The 16,399-nt window shown below is 40.5% G+C and overlaps 1 protein-coding gene across 3 annotated transcripts in view; it reads right to left on the reverse strand.

Moving 5' to 3' along the window:
* Positions 1–16,399, reverse strand: part of grk4 (G protein-coupled receptor kinase 4) — a 55,543-nt gene that overhangs the window by 3,566 nt on the left and 35,578 nt on the right. For 2 of the 3 annotated variants that reach the window (XM_047334107.1, XM_035636000.2), the window contains 10 exons: positions 12,528–12,620; positions 11,936–11,999; positions 11,485–11,625; positions 7,328–7,518; positions 5,285–5,322; positions 4,617–4,706; positions 4,211–4,419; positions 2,287–2,424; positions 1,524–1,661; positions 716–847 (listed from right to left, as the gene is read on the reverse strand). In XM_047334107.1, the coding sequence (XP_047190063.1) occupies positions 716–847; positions 1,524–1,661; positions 2,287–2,424; positions 4,211–4,419; positions 4,617–4,706; positions 5,285–5,322; positions 7,328–7,518; positions 11,485–11,625; positions 11,936–11,999; positions 12,528–12,620 (1,234 nt within the window). Of the gene's footprint in view, positions 1–669; positions 848–1,523; positions 1,662–2,286; positions 2,425–4,210; positions 4,420–4,616; positions 4,707–5,284; positions 5,323–7,327; positions 7,519–11,484; positions 11,626–11,935; positions 12,000–12,527; positions 12,621–16,399 lie in introns of all 3 variants that reach the window. The other variant, XM_035636001.2, reaches the window with a different exon arrangement.

Here is a 16,399-nt window from a genome sequence, read left to right on the forward strand (position 1 = left end):
ATCTTTATTGCACTTTCTTTGAGAAATAAATATAATATAAACAATATTCAAATATGTTACTGTACTGGCCCTATTAAAAAGTATGTGTAGCTTCCATGATAGAGACCTGATATTCTTGAATTTTTGTCTTTAATATGTAGAGCTGTTTTATCATTGATTGATGTTTGATTTTTTTTTGTTAACCTGAAACACAGGTCTAATTCTAAGGTTTCATACTGCCCTAACATCCCAGAAGGGTGGGCAGCCTGACAGTAACAACACAGGGTCATCAACATCATCAGTGGAACACTCACAGCTGGAGCTTATTGTTGAGAGTAGACAGTAACTGAAGGCTATTCAGATGATGAGCACAGTGACATTTTATCAACTCACACCTCATCTGAATTTTGGCGGCAAGACAATAAGAGACTCATTACGCGATAAGAGACTCAATAAATTTTAACTGAATCTGTACAAAAGTTGGGGACAAAAAGGATTTGAAAAAGTGAGGGGGCTTTTCAATTTCAGAAAAAGAGAAAGGGAGCCGAGGCCTTATCCAACCAACATAAATGAACTGGGAACAACTATTTAACTTCAATCTTCTCACAGTTTCATGGATAAACTTTTCATATGCTGAGTTTGGACAAGGCCTCGGAAAAAAAGGGAGGAAAGAAGAAAGAGAAGAAGTACCTTAGCCCCCACCCCCTCGAACAGTTGCCGGAGCACTAGCACTTGCCTCTCTTCTGAACAGGCGGTAGAAGAAGCCTCTCTTTGGTGGAGGGTTGGGCCGGTTCACATCCAGGTCTGAGCACAGGGTCCCGTCTGTCTCGTAGACATTAATTTCTTTAAAGCACTCCATCTCAATCATCTGCAAACCAGGAGAGGTCAAGTCATCCATCCAGCCAGATACTTACTACTTACATACTACAAGAGATACGTGGAATAGAACTGGGTGAGTATCATTCGTTTATAGCAAACCTCTCTGAAGAAAGCCTTTTCAGTATCCATCGGATTTATACTACATGTAGGATGTAAATAAACACTTCCACATGGTGTCCACTTTATATCCAGCGACTTCAATCATTCATAGGCAACTAATCAACAATCAATGACTATTAACATCAATTTATCCTCCTACATTGATACAGGTATTTCCTATGCCATCATCTCAATCACCTGCAAAGCAGGAGAGGTCAAGTCATCCAGCCAGTTACTTAGTACTTACATACTACAAGAGATATGTGGAATAGAACTGGGTGGGTATCATTCGTTTATAGCAAACCTCTCTGAAGAAAGCCTTTTCAGTATCCATCTGATGTATACTACATGTATGATCTAAATAAACACTTCCACACGCTTTCCACTTCATATCCAGCAACTTCAATAATTCATAGGCAACTTATGAATAATCAATGACGATTAACATCAATTTATCCTCCTACATTGATACAGGTATTTCCTATGACACCACTGGTGTTGTACTGTGCTGCGTCTGCTGTTGGACTGAGCAATGACATCATCTCAGGGTCCCAAGTGAGCAGTACCTCGTTCTGCCACGGGATGGAGACACTGCCTGTGACAAACTTGTGGTAGAAGTCGTCATCGGTGGGGTCAAGGTTCACACCTTTGACGGTGGAGAACTGCTCAATGTCCAGAACATCTTTACAGTACACGGCCCGAGGCTGAGAGAGAGAGAGAGAGGGAGACATGAGAGAGCAGAAAGAGTTAGACTTAGACATGCTGTAATTATTGTGGATCAAAGGGGGAAATACTAAACTTGACAGACTTTAAATCATATGGATATCTGTCTTCTCATAACTGAGGACTGTGCTTACCTCAGCGTGGCCCTACTGACCCAAATAACCCAAAATAGAAAGACAGATAACAATATCTACTTTCAATTATTGATTTAACCTCGTTGTCAGTCCCTCTACCTCACTGGCTCTATTTATGTAAAATTGTGTGTGAGTGCAGCATGAAAGCTTACAGTGAACTACAGCTATACTGGTGAGGTAGAGCTCCGCCACATATTCGCAATTGATTTTCCGTGTATGACCACAGCCACACATTACATGTGATGACTGCAGTTTGGGATTACACACGACAACACTGAAATCATACAACTGCTTCTCACCAGCCCCTCTGGCGACCATGATCACTGGGATTATACGGCAAGTGTTTGTTTATATGTGACAATGGTATTTCCTGTATGCTGATTTGCAGCTCGCCAAGGCTTTGCGCTGCGAGCTGTGAACCATGCCTGTATAAGCAGTGCGCACTGGGAGTTTGCGTGTGTGCAGGTCTTACATCGGGGCTGAAGGGGGGGTCCAGCATGTTAGCCTCTAGCCGTTTGAAGTTGATGTTTCTGAAGATGGGATGCTGCTTGACCTCAATGGCCCCACGACCCTGACATCCAAGGCGCTGCTTGGGGTCCTTGGCCAGAAGCTGATGCACAGCGGGAGGAAAAAGAAGAGTGAAGAGTGTCAAAAACAACTTCTTACAAGATGCGCGTGCCTTCGACCAAATGGCTTTTACAGATGAGAGTTTATCGTGTTACACAAGAATAACAAAACTATTTTCTATTTAAGCCTTTTTCTCCATCAACAAAGCATACACACAAAGAAGGGGGAGGGTCCTCCTGTGATGTTGTTTAACTCCTGACAGATTTATCCAGTGCAATGTATATAAAACGCTGATAATCCTCATGACTTTATGAATCTGATCCTACATAATCTAATAAAGACCAATACAAATCCACACACTTAGGCGTTGATGCAATGGCATCATGGGGAGAATTAGAGAGTGTCTCTGCGAGGGCTTCTCCATAATATCACCACCACAACACTCACAGTACAGCAGGCGATGAAGACCATGGATGGCGCTTAGTTTGGCTACTTTCCCTTCCGTCACCTACAAGCTGACAAGCTTTCACAAACAGATGGCTTCTCACTTTTTCAGCACATCTCTTAATTTTCACTGTGCTTCTCTTATACACAATTTTTGCTCAATTTATACCACAGTTCAAGACAGACTCACTCTCCCCCTGATCTTGATAACTCGGTTGTTCACTCTCCCCCTGATCTTGATAACTCGGTTGTTCACTCTCCCCCTGATCTTGACAACTCGGTTGTGTATTTGGAGCTGCAGTTAAGAGCCACTCCTCTCTCTCCTTCTTAATTATCCTACTCCCTATTTCTTGCAGAAACCTTTCTTCTCCCTGCTCCCTCTACCACTGCTCCTCTCCCCGGGGAGCCTTAGAATCTGCTGAACCTCGGGTCAGAATGTTCCACCGCGTCACACAAACGAACGTCCCGTCCCCTCCTGCTCTGAGGCAGAGCAGCTCAGTGGCTCCCTCTTGAAGCACACAGTGGTGACATTGTGGAGGAAAGTTGGGGTGCAAAAGATTTGAACTAAGCAAACATTTACATATGTGCAAATAGGTAACTGTTCACCATTTCAGCTTTTAAAAGGTAATAGCATGTCATTGTTTTTCCACTGCCCTCAAGTGGCAAAAAATACTTTATATAGGTTAAAAACTAAATTTGTTTGGGAATAGGGTGCATTATAAAAAACAAAAACCTTTGGTGGTAGGCTGCTTCCTACTTGAATCGAAACACAAATGAGCCAAAGACAGATCCAGGCTGATACAAAAAATGCAGAGCAGGATTATATTGACCTGCCTCAGCCAGTGCATGCACTCTTCACAACCCTGTACAGGAGAGGTGGGTGTAGAAAAGAATGGATGGGTGGCTCTTTGCTTTAAGTATCATTATATGTGATGGCAGATATGTAGGTCTACATTGACTTAATAAAAACAATAAACTTTCTAACAGCATATACATACAACATAAGACAGGAAATGTATATCAACATTTTGGAAAGCCGTTTCAGAAAAGTAAACTACCAAACAAGAAACAATGAAATTTGTTGCAATGAAATGCAGTCAGTCAGACGCTGATTCTAATGTCTCATTGGGCATGAAGACATGAACTATGGGTTTTCAGGCATACAGAACTAAAAATCCGTGATCTGACACTCTTTTTCTCTTTACTCACTTCGCACTGACAACCCCTCCAGCTACCTTCCTCCATGACCTCATTTGCCACCAGTCTCAAAGAATGGTTTTCATGTGCTTCCCTTCCTTTGTCCTTTTTCACCCAACCCTCGACAGTGAGCGTTCTTTGTCCTATAATCCCACATTCACCTGTCACCTCCATGTTTTCACTCTCACCTGTCTGCAGATGTCCTTCGCCTCCTCTGAGAACTTATCAGAGTACTCCTCCGGGTCCTCGCGCACTCGCCTGTCCACCTCCTCCCGCTTAACACGCTCCTTGCGCTTGCGGAAGGGCGACTGGCCCTGGATCATCTCAAAGATCAGGCAGCCCAGCCCCCACCAGTCTGGGCTGAAGTTGTAGCTCTCGTTCTGGATCACTTCAGGAGCTTGGGGGGGCCAAAACAAGATTAAGCCTTAAATCTTGAAACATAGAGTTTATAAATGCCACATAAAGGGGTATAGAGTAAAAGATAGCAAGGGAATTGTTACAGGTATTGAGGTAAAAGGAATGTTGCCTAGAGACCAAAACCTTGCCAGTGTTTGCTTCTGAATTTTAGGGGAAAAAAAATGCTTAAATGCTTACCCATGTATCCCACAGTCCCCACTCTCCCTCGTATCGTCTCTCCTTCAGGGATTTGAACAGCAAGGCCCAGGTCTGAAATCCGGATGTGTCCTAAACAAGAGCCACAGATTAGCTACTCAACTAAAATGGCGTTGTTGTGCATTTTTTATTTGATTCAAAAAATATAATAACTATTCCTTTCTTTCTTTTGGTGAGTTACAGATGAATAACTTGGATTGGACTACCAGATTTATGTGAAACCATCAATAAGTACCAAAGGTCAAAATAAAAGTGCCCTGACAACAGTCATGTTACGCAAAAAAAAAATCCTTTATGCTATAAGTGGTAAAGAAAAGGAATAAGAATGGTTAGAGCTCCAGAGAGACATGGAGGAGATTCCTCTATTTCAAGATAAGAGCATGTTCCAGGAGTATGACTCAGAGGAGAGAGAGTGACGTGAGGAACTTTGAAGAGAGGAGTTTCCAGCCTGTTAAAGACGAGGAGACACCCTACACTCTACAAAGAGGACGACTTACCACTTTTCATTTGCGTTGGGCATTGTGAGCAATGAGTGTCTTCAAATGAGCAGTGGAAAACAAATGATATTCTCTAGCCAAGAAGTGTGCTCACATATTGGCCCACTCTTGTCTGAACTGAACAATAATAAGAAGAAAAGAATTGGGACATACCACGATCATCCAGAAGGATGTTTTCAGGTTTCAAGTCCCTGCAAGAAAAAAAGCACATCAAAGTGTTTTTTTTAAAAGACAACTTACATTTGAACATTAGGACATAACAGTTAACTCCTGGATAAATATTTGTATTCTCCATTGACTTGTTCTTAACTCAATTAAATTGTCAATCCCTTCTCAAAACTCATCCAAATGTTGAGACTTTTTTCTTGCCGTTTTTAATGAACATGCTCCGTTACTTTATCTGAATCCTCTTAATTATCTTCGGTACATTTTCTAAAAGCTATGAAAACTGGGGCAACTTTAACCAATGCCAAACTTAACCAGAAGGCCAACTGTGAAGTGTACTGTAACACACGCAGAGATCAAAGAACACGGAGGAACACTGTTTGTTTAGTGAATATGTGTATGAGGGTGCGTGTGTCCTCTAGGAACATCGTTGTTTATGAAAGCATTACTTTGAGGTTCCATCACGTGTGACACAACTCAGTGACATCAGCACACCACTAATCCAGCCACACTTCATTATACAGGACTTTCTTTTTTCGCTGTGTCACACAACCACAAGAATAGCTATCATTAACACCAATGCAGTTTCAGAAAATTGGACATCCAGTTACTTTATTTTGTCTTCCTGCATTTTCAAGGTCAAATTGGGTCTTTGAGTTAACAGGATATTCCACTGATTAACTACTGTACTTCCAGTAGAGATAATGACTTCTCACATGCCTCATTATCCATGATGCGAACAGATTGAATCATTTCATTTGACCCTCAATGTCTGGTAAAACTTCACTCACAATCCACACGATATCTTGTAATAATAAGCCTTTTCTGTTACAAATGTCAACCCCCGAGCCTGATCTAAGATAACCCTGAGGAACATCACTGTGTCATCATCAGAGCCACAAAAGGATTCATACAACGGTTTAATTTTCACAAGCTGAGCAGTATTCCTCGTGATGAGTAGGGTTGGGTACCTGACTCTGTACTTTTAAGGGGTTTTGACCAAATCTTCTCGATATTACAGAGGAATGATTCACATTACATCCAAGAGTAGAGTGCGTCAGGGTGAGAGTGTAACAGTTCGTAGAGAAAAAGAGAGAGACCCATGTGATTACGTAACAGTGAGTCAGGCGAAAGCAGATAGTGCTGTGGTAACACTTTTTAAAAGTCAACACAGACCACGCTCACTTCAATATTTGTGATCTCAAATTCAAACACCTGGTCAAGTACAAAATAAATGTACAAGCTGACGCGTGTAACATGTTGTGTTGTGATGTTTGCTCGCCTGCAGCCAGCGCCGAAGAAGTCGGACCCTCCATGGATTAAAAAAGTAAGGCCTCATTTTCACTTCTTTCGACATCCTTGGGTAATGCATTAGCTAGCTAGATGGTATTATTGTTGGAGACCACTGGGCTTTTTCACAGTTGACATTATCTTAGCGTGTTTAATACACTCAGCCACTGACATTCCCTATTGAAATCCATTACACTAAAAACAGTACGCAAGGATTTAAGTATGTCTGAAAGAAATTGTACATTAAATACAGACCATTTACAGTTAAATATTACAGTATGCACTATGCAAGCACTGCAGTAGTGATAACTACAGCAACATAACAGAAAATCTAGTGTTACACCTACATAGAGCAAAGCACTGGAAAAAGGAACCAGTACTGTATCAGTTAAAAATGTTTAGGGTTTAAACGTACCCAACCCTAGAGTGAGTGAGTAAACAGAACTTTGGGTTTGACATTAGTGGACAGTTCCTTTAAAAGCCAGGACGTTTAACCAGTTGTAGGCAAATCCTTAAAGTGGTTCTGGGTCTGTTAACGGCACAAGATTAGTCCTCAGAAAAAAATAACATTTTCCTAACACCTCTATGTTGATGGCCTGCCCAGAGTGCCCAGAGTGCCCACAGTATGTTCTCATGTTTCAAACAGAAGTACTGTGATGAAAAAAATGTCTTAGTTATATCTTTTATTTGATTCCCATCTACACTTGTCCCAGACAGTTTCCAACCCTCGTGTGACCTCACCTGTAGACTATCCTCTCACGGTGCAGGTCCTCAAGGCCACAGCAGATCTCAGCAGCGTAGAAGATGGCCCTCTGCTCGTCGAAGCCAGAGTTGCCCATGTTGTAGATGTGAAACTTTAAGTCACCGCCATTCATTATGGTCAACACCAGGCATAGCGCATCCTTGGTCTCATAGGCATATGCTAGACTAACCTGGAGAGGGAGGCAAATTTGGGGAGGTGGTAAAGAGAGAGGTGAGGGTCGAGTCGAGGAGGAAGAAGTCCACGTAGAGAAGGGCAAGAAGAGAGAGAACGGGGAGGAGGAGGAAGAGGGAAGAGTGGTGGTAAGAGAGAGGGTCGCCAGAGGAACATAACTGTTTCATTTGGTTTGTTTAATGCCCTAAATAATCATCTATTATCGCACATAACAATCTCAAAAATGTACACAAGGAGAAAAAGAGAGATACTCTTATTGCTCATGTCCTTTTCCCTCTAATCCCACCATCCATCTCTTTTCTTCCTTCATTCCCACAAGCTTCCACTTCTCTCCCCTCTTTCCTCTGCGCCCCCCCCCCCATGGGTCAATGACATGTAGGGTAAAGTTGTGGGTGTGCATGTGATGTTGCGTACAAGCAGGATGTTGCTGCCAATAGGAGGAATCCCATCTGCTAAAGAGTATGAAGTCGGAGATGGACCACACACACACACACACACACACACACACACACATGGATATGTTTATACACACATAGGAACACGCTCGAGCACTGGACAAATGAGCAGCGGAAATATCTACCGAATTTGGCAGCAAAAAACCTACAGAGATTGAGTATTTCCTTTAAAACGTATAAATCCAAAAACCCTCCCAATAGCTCAGTGTTCCTATCAAAGTGTCCACTAATGCCTGACATCTGTGCTAATGTAAGAAAATCACAGAAATTAAGAGAGTCTGAGGCTATTAGCTAACTGGAAATGACTTTACTCAGGAGGTGAATCATAACCTCCTAACACACATTGCCCCCCTCTAGAGTTTCTCTTTAGGGGACAGGGGCAGTTATGAGCATTGGTCATGTTCATCTCTGATTAGATATCTAAATGAGATTGTCTTGTTTTATGATTTAATAATAAGATTTAATCTTGGCCAAAAAAAATCTATTCATGGGAAAGTTCCTGTATGGAAACCACATTTCTTGTTATCTCAGACATATTTGGTAAAAGTATAAGTCTTTCCATCCTTGAATAATTATCATACTGGCAAGAGTTTAAAAACGAAATCATGAGAGCCAGCCAATTCTGCATCAGAACAAAATCTTTCTCATCTGCTGGAGACTAGAGCAGGGTGACCCTGCCCCGTATCTCACACACACATATACACACCCACACACCACATACGTGGATGGGTCCTCGCTTAAAACCAAACAGTAGACTAAGAGTATATATTGGCTGAAAGTATGCACTGATCAAAAAAAATGTAAAAAAGAATAGCGAGAGAGAGAGAGAGAGAGAGATATATGAAGGGTTTGAGAGAGCACTTGACTCTTCTCGTCGCAACTGCTGTTTGGTCAGTGTTGCTAAGCAACAGGGCTGTGCTCGTAGGTAGAGAGGCACATGAAGAGTCATCAGTTTTGCCTCCAGCACAGAGAACGAACATACACACACACACAAATGCGCGTGCACGCACACGCACACATAAACGTGTGCATATGCATACATGTCCATACACGTTTCTGCCATGACTCACGGAAGGTTGCGCAGCATAGCTCACGCTGAATTTGAAACAGACTAATCCAACACATAGTAAAACTCAAATACACAACCATTAGCTTCACTTAGAGAACACTGCTTTGTAACAGAACCGCATATAGTTCCACTGATCAATATCACAGTTCATCATCATGTTCTACAGTATGTATAAATATTCAGACTTCACACACGCATGCACGCCCCCCCCCCCCACACACACACACACACACACGCATGCACGCACACCCACAGACCAGAAAGTATCATTTAAGTAACATTTAAGAATGTTAAACCAACACGTGCTGTAATTTTCTTGTCTTTGGAACAATAATTTTTTAACTGAGCCAATGCTAAGTTCCCTTTTCCTGCCAGAGCAACTGAGAAGTTTGTGTGCGTACAGTTGGACGGAATGAAGCACATCTCCCTTAGTTATCAACTCTGTCCCAGTCCTGATGTTAACACGTGCAGTTAAGGAGGATAGAAATTCAAGCATTTGCATTTTTACAAACAAGAAGTGATGAGAGGAGAATAAAGAATAAAAACAACAGATAGATACTTCAGCAAAATGTATACTGTTACACAAGGTATACACAGTGAGAGGACGGTTCATATTGTAAAATGTGCAAACTGACAAATTGCAACTCTTGCTTGATAGGATACTAATTAACAAAGCCTTACATTTAATAAATGTACATAAAACATGACTGATATCTCCCTTTTAGGTTGTGGACTGTTCCTATACCCAGTGGAGTGATTCGGTGTGAGCCTGGAAGAAATTAAAAGGCTAGGTAACTCCCTAAAAAGCGTTCAAGCTTGGCATTATAGCTCAGGCCAAAAACAACTGCTTACTCATGATTATGGTTCAATTTATAGAAATCCTCAACAGGGAAATCAACAAAGAGCAATGCAGACATTAAGATCTTTTGGCATGGTGGTAATGTGGCAGGGTAATTTTTTTTCTTCAAAATTTTTTGGGGGTTGGTACACATGTTCTTCCATATTTAGCTGCTCAACTAGAAAAATATTATTGACCTCAAATGTTTTACCATTTACCTTCACCTGCATTTTGTAGTGTTGCAACCCAAACACCAAAGTGTTTTTCATCAACTGAACTGTGCTGATGAACTTGTTATTTAGTTTGGTTGCATGACCAGGGAGACCAGTGTTAAGACACACCTATGAAGCTTTTGATTCAAATGTGGTTAAACGTAACCAATCCAATTATTGCTGAATCAATATTTTCCGTCCATTTCCTTTGTAACAACTATACTCTCCCATGCTATATTTTCTATACCCTCTTTCCTATATGTCTCTTGACTTATTTGTATTTATTCTATCTATTTTAATTTCCTATTTATTTTTTGTTTTCTGGTTTTTATACGTGTAGCATCCTCTTATTCAATGTATTTTCATTTCATATCGTTGGTCATATCATGTTTTCGTCGCGCATCAATGCTTTTTTTCTTAAAGGATATTCATTCTATACTTGCCATATGAAATGTGCTCTGTCAATAAATTTGAGTCGTGTCTGAATGGTGGGCATGGCTATGCTATTGTAAATTTCTTTGAAAATTGTTTCATATTGTTCCTCAGAACTTTCCTTGGAATTGAACAAATCCTTAAATGTCATGCCAAGGTTACTGCTGTGACCTGCAGCTATCCACCTGATGACAGGTGTGTTTTCTGGCTTCAAGTCCAGTCAAAGAGTCCTAGGTACTCATTTAAAGTAATTATCTTTAATATTTGGTTTAATTTAAAGCCGATTCTGTGACAATTACGTAAATCAGATTTTTCAAAGTAATCCATCCATTAGTGAATTCAAGATTAATTGCAATCCAACAGTTGAAATGTATGTGACTTAAGTATGTGTAGTGACGTGTACGTGTTATCAATCTGTATATTTCAGTTTTAAACAACATCAGAAAACATTGTGGCAGCAAAACATATTTCAATCAAATTTTAAAATGAATTAACGGATGAGTTAAGACAGTATGCTCCAAATCAAATTAGGCATGTTTGCAAAAGAGCAATTTTTTTTAAAAAAAAAAAATCAAATTTGGCCGCAAACAGGTCGGATGAACTTGTCAACATTCTTGCACACACTTTGCTGACTGGACTGCAGTTCACCTGCTACTGCTAATTAATATCATTTTTCCCTTTTGTAGTTTTATCCCATCATGTCTCTTTCCACTATAACTCACAGGCTTCCCACCTGGCGTGGACGTCATTAAACAAACAGGACTCGGGTCACAGCGACTGTCTTTACAGGCATATCAACAGGCTTTGCAAACACGCCATTCAATTTCATTTGCAGGATACTGGAGTTATGACAAACAAAGCTCTCACAGATATTGCACACGCACAGACACGCACACAAAGACACAGAAAACAGGTACGATTTTGATGAAAGGTTGAATAAGAAAAAGGTAGTACTTACTACAAAACTACTGTTAACTTTTTCTAAAATGCGTTTTTCGTTTAGTGCCATTGCTTCACCTTTTCTCTTCTTCACACGTTTCTTTTCCAGCTTTTTACAGGCGTACATCTTACCGGTGGCACGTACTTGGCAGGCACAAACCTGGAAGACAAGCAACGAGGAAACGTTGTCACTTACACATGAAAAATACCCTTTAAAACTGAAACTAATGGAAGTTAATATGTCACACCACAGATTACTCCACCCAACATCACCACGGCAGCGACATAAACAGCACTGCATTAACTAAGTGTTAAAGGTTACTTGTAGCAATTCAAATCATTAACACGTCATTTTCCAGACTTAATGTGTATAAGGAACAGAATGTTGGTTCAGGATCCACCTTAAAACTTTAACAACCACAACACCAGGGTAAACTGTCACAGCCATTCCTGATCTTTGTGACACTCACCTCGCCAAATCCACCTTTTCCTAGTACTCTGTAATGTCTAAAGGTATTTTTAGTTACTGGTTGCCTGCAGGGATGGATAGAGGAATGAGAAAGAAGAAAAAAAGATAAAGGATAAAGAGAGAGAGACAAAAAAAACTGATAGGTTATGTGATTCTGTCAGATAATTTGCTGTTGCAGACAGAGTAATGCTCTTATATATTATTAATCTACCCTGATGACTGCTTACACCCCCCCCGTCATTATGCAGAACATCATCAATTATTTACCAGTCACACAAAAGCACAGATTGGCAGCACCACCTTTGTGTTTTGGTGCAAACACTGCTCCACTGGTCAGTATATACTGTAATCTTGATCTCTTGTTTGAGTATGTTTTAGTTTGTTGTAAGCATTTTTAATAATATTGCAGTTATTACTGTTTAAATATATTTACTCTTAAATTGCCTTCGAAATCTGTTTAGAAGTTTAAAAGGAGACAAAGCACTGCCTATGGCGAAAGACACGGAATAAAGCATAATAACTTGAGTACTGAATATTCCATGTGTAAGATCACAAGTGTCAGTTTGCTTCACCAATCTGCACCGACCACTCACCTCTCCAACCATTTCCACTGCAGGAAGCGAGAGAAGTACATGGACTCCTGGTAGAAGGAAAATGGAGCTCCACTCAAATAATCACGAACTATTCTGCAGGAAAGGAGGGAGAGAGAGGAGTGGTGAGGATTTTAAAAACAAGTTAATGAGCACGTTACAATGTACTGTAGATGTCATCAGAAAAACAGAAGAAAAAAACAAGCTCATGTAAATTTTCATGCTGAATCTTCCTCACAGACAGCTAGTCGTCGCTCCCCCAGCAGATGCCTTTAACCTTTGCAACGGCTACACACACATCCTCTCTCTCCGACATATATATGTATATCCGTGTGTTTGTGGGTGTGTTTAGGCATTGCTGGCATTGCTACAGTTCAAAGCTGCTCTCAGTGAAAGGACGGGGAAAAAACTTGGTGTGGATACGCTACCCTGAAAAATCCTTTAAAATGCCTTTGCACAGAGACATTCCACTCAACTCAACCAGGAAACCGGATATTAGGGGGAAACAGGTTTTTAACTGAGCAGGAGGTTGTGCGGAATATCTAATCTCGCCTTAGCTGAGACGTAAATGTGGGCGTGAGGTCTGTCTGGATCTATCTGATTATGTCATGTACGCTGACGTTAGCAACCAAATACCTACATTTTTGAAATCCCTGCCCCATGATTAATGATGATTAATGATGACACAAGAAGCACCAAAAGTTCTTTGAGGAGAAGATGGGTCACGGAAGGATGGCTTCATCGTCTCCTGACCATACGTCAACCATCACTACACTGAGGGTTGTTAGAACATGACTCTCTGACATCACTCCTCTGGCCTCACATGAAAGTGTCCTTTTTAACTATGTCTCCTTGACCACAGATGTTATTTGACTTAAATACCATGTTTTCTTTAACACTGTTGTACGGAATCAAAAGGTACTACTGCAAACCGTATAACTGCATTTACAGTTGCAGTCAGAAAGATTGGTATGGTTTCTAAAAGTCTACAGTCCTTGCTGCTGATAATGTTGACCGATGTAAATATTCAAGCTACATGAGAAGCCAGACAATAGAGAACAAATTGGGGATAGATAAAAATGAACAAAAATGTCAGACACAAGTAAAAACAAAATAGCCAATATGTTTGGCACATTTGCTAGAACTCTTGTATAATGTGGTTTGGCTTTTACTTAATTGAGGTTGTTAGCATGGGAAATTCTAAATGCAATTCAGTGCATTTCCGTTCTCTCACTTTTCCTCTCCCCCCTCTCTCTTCGCTAACCTCTTCCTGCCCACCTCTTCTCTCCCCCATTTTCTCTATCTCACCCTACTATTTTTGTAATTTTAAGTATAAGTCTGGTAGAGATTAAAGCAACTGCTATACAACTCATCTCTTCCTTGATGTTTACATTACATGTCACTAACTGTTTGTGTTTTCTCTCTCTCCTAGTGTAACTCTGACTCCAGAGCTGCAGGACCCAAATCTGTCATTATTATTATTATTATTATTATTACTAATAATAACAACAACATCATTGCATTTATAAGTGTCAGTATTATTTTTGTAATAATAAGTATCAGTATGGTAGAGATTAAAGCGGCGGTTGTACACCTGTTGTCTCTCTCTCTCTCTCTTCTTTCCTCCTGTCTCTTCTCTCCCCCATTTTTCCCCTCAACCCAACCGGTCGAGACAGATGACCGCCCACTACTGAGTGTGGTTCTGGCAGAGATTTCTTCCTGTTAAAAGGGAGTTTTTTCTCTCCGAAGTCGCCAAGTGCTTGCTCATTGTGGGATTTGTTTGAGTTTTCTCTGTAATATTGTAATATTGACCTTACTATCTAAAGTGCCTTGAGACAATGTATGTTGTGATTTGGCGCTACACAAATAAAATTGGATTGAAAAAAGCGGACTGACATTTACTGACAATTAATACATTCGGACACAAAAATGCAAGCTTTCAGTGCCCTGTTTCAGTTCAATACAATGCAATTTAATTTGTATAGCGCCAAATCACAACATACATCGTCTCAAGGCACGTATCCAGCATAAGACATAAATCGTTAACATGACCAGTTCGCCAATTGATCATGGCAAACAATAACTGCATTCCAACTTTATGAAGCCTAAGGGAGCAAGATTGAATGAGTCCATGTACTGTATCTGCTTTATGTTGCAGCAGACTGAGTCAAAGGCCAGAGGCGTGCACTTGTACAAACTTAATTACCAAGAAACAGGCGTGTCAGAAAAGTTTAACCCATTTTGCACATATGCATTTATGCTCATAAGAAATACATAGATGTATGTATAGATGGACGATGTGTCTCTTTTTGAACTCAATCGGAGCCAGAGTTTGTGCAGTAGTGACGGTGGTGTGGAGCCGCGGTAGAGGTTCTGCCGATACACATGCTCAACCAAAAACAAATCAGTCTCAGCTGTCAATTATGTCGTTTCACCACAATTTTATACCATCAAGTAACTGAATACAACCAAACTCACTGGAAAAATGGAACACTTTGCCAAACATCAGCATGAGAAGAAATACCTAACATGACAGAAACCATCTTTGACAAAGATGCATTTAACGTTTACTTTGTGAGAGAGTGCGGGGATATGGAATTATATTGTGGCCAGCCATGATTCGCTCACTTTTGGGGATCTTTCATTTCATCCACCTTTGTCAAGTCAATGGTCGGTACACATTTTTTATGATGTTATGGGTTTTAAAAGGTCCAACAGGAGCTCCACTGTGCACGGCAAGAGTCAGTGTGGTAGGAAGGCCCTCCCGACCAACGGGAAGGTTGTTTAATTAACATAAAAGAATATTTCCACAACAGAGTGAAGAGATTCTACTTTGTTACACATCTAACAGAAGTAATGATCCAAAACAAGGTGGTTACAAAAAAAACACAAAAACTGCGCAGGTACAGCTTTCTCTGCTGCTGATCAGTGTAATCATCATCTCCACTGCCAGCCTACAGCACATGACAGCAAACCAAAGTTTCCTCCTCTACCACCCAAATGCAGTGGAGATGATCATATTTGGCCAGGAGATTTTCCTCGACCATATTACTCCATCACTGAGGAGGATGAGGAAAGGCTGCCTGTGGTTACCAACAGCACAGGGGTGGCTGTTCTTGGCAAAAGGGCTCGATAGTTTCCACAAGGGGAGTACCCTCTGCAGTGTAAAAGAAAACTGAATTATGTCATCCAAGGAGCTAGTTGCTGGGCACACAAGCTGAGTGTCTACCATCATTTATCCGGACTCAAGTAGTACAGTGTCTAAAACTCCTCCGCTGCTCCTGGGCTTAGAGGAGTAGATACTAGAGCTGCAACTAATGATTATTTTCATTAACGATAAATCTGTTGATTATTTTTCTCGATTTATCGATTAGTTGTTTGGTCTATGAAATGTCACAAATAGTGAAAAATGTTGATCGCGTTTCCCTAACCCCAACATAATGATTTGTTTGGTCCACACAGATATTTTCTGTAGTTTACTGTCACACAGAAGCAAAGAGACCAGAAAATATTCACATTGAAGAAGCTGAAATAAAAAAAAATTGACTTTTTTTTCAAAAAAACTATTATCAAAATAGTTGGCAAATAATTTAGTAGTCGAATACTAATCGATTAATCGCTTTACTGTTGCAGCTCTAGTAGATACTAAAATATTGTACATCAAAGCAAAATTAAAACAATCTGGTTTTAATTTAACAGTCTTAAGCACAGTATACTTTTTCCCTCATATTGAGTTTTTTCTATGCTCTCTCATCACTTGAATAATTAAATTTTTTTTCCAACTCAGACTCACATTCTCTTATTTAGGTCAATGAACTTTGCTCAGTCTTATTAGACAAACATGGTCCTGGACACTTAAAGACAGGGGCACCAGA

Source organism: Scophthalmus maximus, chromosome 8 (assembly GCF_022379125.1).
Source record: "Scophthalmus maximus strain ysfricsl-2021 chromosome 8, ASM2237912v1, whole genome shotgun sequence".
NCBI classification, from domain to species: Eukaryota; Metazoa; Chordata; class Actinopteri; order Pleuronectiformes; family Scophthalmidae; genus Scophthalmus; species Scophthalmus maximus.